The sequence below is a fragment of the Plasmodium reichenowi genome, chromosome 9 (assembly GCF_001601855.1).
Source record: "Plasmodium reichenowi strain SY57 chromosome 9, whole genome shotgun sequence".
Lineage (NCBI taxonomy): Eukaryota > Apicomplexa > Aconoidasida > Haemosporida > Plasmodiidae > Plasmodium > Plasmodium reichenowi.
This window is the reverse complement of record NC_033654.1, coordinates 553,188-559,287: the sequence shown is the minus strand read 5'-3', so window position 1 is coordinate 559,287 and position 6,100 is coordinate 553,188. Positions and strand designations below refer to the sequence as shown.

The following is a 6,100-nucleotide window of genomic DNA, read 5'->3' as shown; positions in this document are numbered from 1 at the left end:
TTTTTTTTTTTTTTTTTTTTTTTTTTCCTTTATTCCTTATTTTTAAATTGGATATAAAACTTATAATATGTTATTTTTTTTTTTTAATTTTTTTATTTGTTTTATTTTTTTTATATATATTTTACGTTTATCTTTTAAAATATGCAACTATACGATATATGTATATTTATATATATATCTTTATGTATATACACATGTATGAAATGAATGAATATAATAACATTATTAGATAATATGCCTTATGTATTTTCATGATCATACATCTTATATATTATATATTATATATTTATATATATAAGTTTTGTTTGTATATTTTATTTTTTTCCGTTAATATAATAAATATTAACGTACTCATATATATATATATATATATATATATATATATATATATATATATATTTATATTTATTTATATGTTTTGTATATAATAAGATATATATTAATAGTATGAATGGTACGTACAAAATATTTGTTAAATAATATTTATGATATCTTAGAATAATGATAGGGATAAAAAAATAAATAAAAAAGAAGAAATTTACATATACATAATATATATATGTATATATTTTTTTTTTTTGTTTTGTTTTTCCCTTCTCCCCCCTTCTATTTCATTAATTTTTTCCTTGTTTCTATTTTTTACTTTATATCCAAAAGGTTGTTGTAATAAAGGTAAATTTAAGGTATTCATTTTATATTCTTACAATAGTTTTATATTACATATTTTTTAATGAAATGTAACTTATGTGGATTGATAAATAATAATAAATGTGCACAGGTATTAAAAAAAAATAAAATAATATAAAAATTGTAAATATATAAAACTGTCGTATATATATATGTATATATATATATATATATATATATTTTTAAATTGTGCAACTTTAGTTTTAAATAATGTTCCTCATTATGCGGAATAGTTTTTATTTTGTTGGTTACATTAATTAAATGTAATATTATTATATAGAAATGATTTTACACCCCCCACCCCCTATTCAAAAAGAAGAAAACATAAAATAAAAAATTAAAAAACAGACAGACACACACATATATATATATATATATATATATATGTATGTATGATAAGTTAAGGTACCTATGAGAGTAAATTAAAAATGAATGAAGAAATATTGAAGAATATAAAAGTGAATAACAATTTTTTAGAATTTGAAGAAATAATAAAAGATATAAATACACCTTTTAATTTTATTGATTTAGTTGAAATTCCATGTGTACCTGTTGTGGATTTATATGGGTTGTCACTATTAAATAATGAAGCATATTTAGAATATAAAAGTGGATTGAGGGAAGATAAATTAAATGCGGATGATGAAATAAAATTAACATTATTTTTTGCTGTAAAATTATATAAAAAGAATATAATAAGAATAAAATTTCCTTCTTATTATGATATTATAGAAACATTAAAATTCGATCCAGTATCTGTTACTATAGGTTTATTTAATCAATTTTATTTTGAAACAGCATATGAATTATGTAACTTATTGCCTATTAATGAATGGCCTTCTACCAATTTTTATGATATTTTAAGAAAAGCTGAAAAAACAAGAATTCATTTTTTAATTAATAATAAAACCAAATTAAATTCTTATTTCTTAGAAGGTCTCACAAATAAAGAAAAAAAAATTTATAAGTATTTTCTAGAAGGAACATCTAAGGAAAGAGAAAAACTCAACAAGGAGACGACCTTATTTCATTTTTACGAAAAGGAGAAATGCTAAGCTAAAGATATGTATAAAAAAATTATTATTCTGAATATACCTATATTTTAAAAAAATAAGTAAATAATTATTTTTTTTTTTTTTTATGTCTAATAAATTTTTACATATAAATATACATATATTATGGGTATACATAATATTTAAAATAAATAATTACATGCTCGACATATATATATATATATATATATATATATATATATATATGTATATGTATAAATAAATTAATTTTAATTTTTTTACAAAAATATGTGTAAGATCCTATAGCATTTTGGATCTTTATCATGTATTCGTTATTATTTATACTTTTTTTTTTCATATTTTAAAATATATATATATATATATATATATATATATATTACTATTAATATATGAACATTTGTTGCGTTTATATTTAATATTATATTTTCATTTGATATTTATTATATTACATTTTTTATTTTTCAATTTTTTTGTACTCTATATAAAATTAAAAAAGACATAAATATATATTTATATATATATATTTATATATATATATATATATATAAGGACAAAAAAATAAAATAATTTTTTAATAAAAAAATATTTATAGATATTTATTAAATCTCATCATATAATATTTTATTCCTTCCATATTAGGAACATTTATCATAAGAATGATGAAATTATAGGACATATTTTATATTGCTATATATATGAATATATACCATTTGTTTTATTTCGAAAGTTCTATTAAAAAACAAAAAGTCAAAAACAAAAGTAAATAAAAAAAAAAAAAAATGAAATATAAATAAAAATAAAAATAAAAATAAAAATAGTATAATATAAACATGATAATCAAATTATAAAAATTAGAACACATTATATATTTGAAAAATGAAGTAAATTCATGGGTATTATTTATACTAAAACTATTTTAATTATTAATTATATATATATATATATATATTAAATGATAGTATAAAAAAAAAAAAAAAAAAAAAAAAAAAAAACATATATATATATATATATATATATATATGCATTATACATATAACATACAAAATATAAATAATTTTATATTTATACATGTTTTATCAAACGTACAATATATCTTTTTCTTTTACACACTGACATAATTTTTGGCGTATGATCAAAAAATTTGTATATATATATATATATATATATGTGTGTGGGGTATAATTATTACATAAGAGTGTATAATGGCCTGTTCATATGATCGTACACGTCAGTTTATATGACATAATATTACTGCATTGTTTTCCCATTTTTTTTTTTTTTTTTTTTGTTTTTTTTTTTTTCATTTAGTTTTTGTTGTTTTTCTTTTCTGTAACCTTCAAATATATACATCCTATTAAAGATACAAGACCCAAGACGTTCATTCCGTAGGTGACAGGCATGTGTTTGTATTCTCCGAGTTTCGCATAGACAACATCGGTAAGGTATGTTAAATAAAAGTTGATGCTCAAACATACTGCACTAACAGCAAACATAATACCACACAATTTTCCAAAATGCTCCTTTGAATATTTTTCATCAACATAACAGTAGAAACATGAAAAAGCAAATGATATGAAGAAGAAAAATGTAAAGATGGCTATATATTTGAATAAGATAGGATTAAATAAAACACATACATATGTAAAGAGTATAAACAAATTATTAATTAAGATTCCATAAATAGAACCTAATTTGCCACTAATATATCCAAAAAGTGGAGATGGCAAAAAAGACAAAATTGTTGATAAAGAAAAGACGGTTGTTAAATCATATGCATTGGTCATAAAGAAAGATCTATTTGTTTTGATAAAATAATCAAATCTAATCATACTTGAACTACATATAAAAACTGTTATTAAATATTCCCATTTTTGTGGATGTGCCCATAAAGATTTGATATATTCTAAAACGGATGTATTATTATTATTATTATTATTATTATGTTTAGATAATGAATTTCTGTCTGATATATTAACTGATGATCTTCTACCACTTTCTAAGTTTTCCATTTCTTGGAATATACCATTATTATTATTATTATTATTATTATTATTTTTCTTATCTGTCATCGATGAACCGGTAGCACGTTCACTATTAATTTGTATATTATCTTGTCCTTGTGTAGTAGACTTATTATTACTACTCTTGCCAGGCATTATAAATATACCAACAAGAAATGAGAATAATATACATGTACATAAATATATTACACATAATATATAAAATTCATTATTACCAAAATTAAACAAATAGAAAAAAGCAATTTTCAATAATAAACCTACAGCAAATCCAGTAGATCTCGCTGAACCCAAGATTCCAAAAATTAAGGATTCTTGTCCTGGAAAATATTTCGATATTTTTAATAATGGTATAAAAGATAAATCTGCTGATACACCCAATAAGAAAAAGAAAATATACCATACGTATGAGAATTTTAAAACTGCTAAAGAAAAAAAGGCTAAAGCTAAAATAATTTGTCCACATAAGAAACATACTTTTTCTCCAAAGGTATCTAATATAAATCCACTCATCGATGATAAGAAAAAATGTAAAAAGAAGGATAATGTAAATAAATTATTTATAGCTGCATCTCTATTACCACAAGAATTATATGATATATTCTCGTCTACTTTAAAAATCTGTACTTCATCACCTTCTTTACATAATTCTGAAAAAGCACCTGTTTTATATATAATCGGTTGCCATCCACTAAATCCAGCATGTACAAAAGTAGCAACAGATGCTACTATAGCATATAATACAAGGGCAATCCATTTGTTAATTTTTAGGTCGTTGGGTGCTTGACCTTCATACTTAAGTTGTGATATATTTTCCTTTGATACATCTGACACCATCGTAAACAAAAAGGAATAAAATAAAAAAAATAAAATAAAATAAAATAAAATAAAAATAAACTCTCTAAAGCTTAATTTTTATATAAAACTATAATATATATAAATATAAACAAATATAAATATATATATATATATATATTATATGTATATATTTGAATAGTCAATATAAAACAAAGGTCTCAATTTATAATTAAAGTCAAAAGCAAAATATATATAAATGCATAATATCATATATATATATATATATATATATATATATATTTATTTATTTATTTATTTATTTATTTATTTATTTATTTATGTATTTTTTAGTAGATATGTAGGGTATCCTAAATGTTCCTTAAATTATTAAAGGTACTTCGAAATATATTACAAAAATGTAATATATATTTATATATAGAAAAATTATTATAGAAAATAATTAATTATAATTCCTTATATCCATCTTATAACAAAAATAAAAAAAAAATAAAAAAAAATAAATTTTTTTTTTAATGTAAATTATAGAATAATATAATAAAATTATATGTATTTTTTTTTAATAGCATATATATATATATATATATTTATAATATTATATAAATATATAATAATAATAATGTTTAAATTATGTTCAATTTATTTTTAAATAAATTACTTTTTTTTTTAAGGTATTTACATGTAAATTAAGTATATTTCATTTGTATATATATATAACATATATAATATATATATTATTATAATATTTTATTTTTTTATTTTATATATATATTTTTTTTTTTTTCTTAATACAATAAGATATAAATAAAATATATTATATTATCTGAGCATATTTCTTCTGTGGGACTTCACATATTATAGTATTATATGCTAAAGATTTTATATATAAATATATAATATATATTATATATATATATAAACATACTTTATATATAAATACAAACAATAAAATATATATAATATATTATACATATATATATATATATATATATATATATATATATATATTATTCTTAAGTGTTTTGATTTATTAAAAGAGGATTTTTTCTTAAGTTTCTAATTTAACTAAGCTCAATATTGTTACGAAAATATAAACATAGAAAACAATACCAAGTTATAATAATTATATATTCACAAAAGTTTATTATATATATATATATATATTTATATTTAAATATATATTATTTCTTCTGTTTTTAATATTTAAAAAAATATGGAACAATATTTTTTTATATTTCCATATAAATAATATATTAAAATATATAATATATATAATATATCCAGGTCGAAGTAGAAAGAGTATTCTTCTTTTTCTTATTTTGATGAATATAAAATAAAAAAATGTATTATATATATATATATATATAGGGACTATTATTGGAACAGTATGCTCGTTATTATAAAAATATTATTTACGTTAATATAGTTAAAATTAAATGTAAAATTAAAAATGGTTATATAATTCAAAAAAATATTAAAAAAAAAAAAATTATACATATATATATATATATAATATTATATATGATTTCCCTTTTTTTATTTAAG

At 18.0% G+C, this 6,100-nt stretch overlaps 2 protein-coding genes across 2 annotated transcripts; one reads left to right on the top strand and one right to left on the bottom strand.

Annotated features, from left to right (window-relative positions):
• Window positions 1-1,115: 1,115 nt before the first annotated feature.
• On the top strand, window positions 1,116-1,742 carry PRSY57_0912800 (GINS complex subunit Psf3, putative; the record flags this gene model as incomplete). Its single annotated transcript, XM_020114786.1, has 1 exon — window positions 1,116-1,742. One exon carries the CDS (start codon window positions 1,116-1,118, stop codon window positions 1,740-1,742), a length of 627 nt encoding a protein of 208 aa, XP_019970486.1.
• A 1,283-nt stretch (window positions 1,743-3,025) lies between these two features.
• PRSY57_0912700 (transporter, putative) lies at window positions 3,026-4,576 on the bottom strand (the record flags this gene model as incomplete). Its single annotated transcript, XM_012907367.2, has 1 exon — window positions 3,026-4,576. The coding sequence occupies one exon, from the start codon at window positions 4,574-4,576 to the stop codon at window positions 3,026-3,028; it is 1,551 nt and encodes a 516-aa protein (XP_012762821.2).
• Window positions 4,577-6,100: the final 1,524 nt, after the last annotated feature.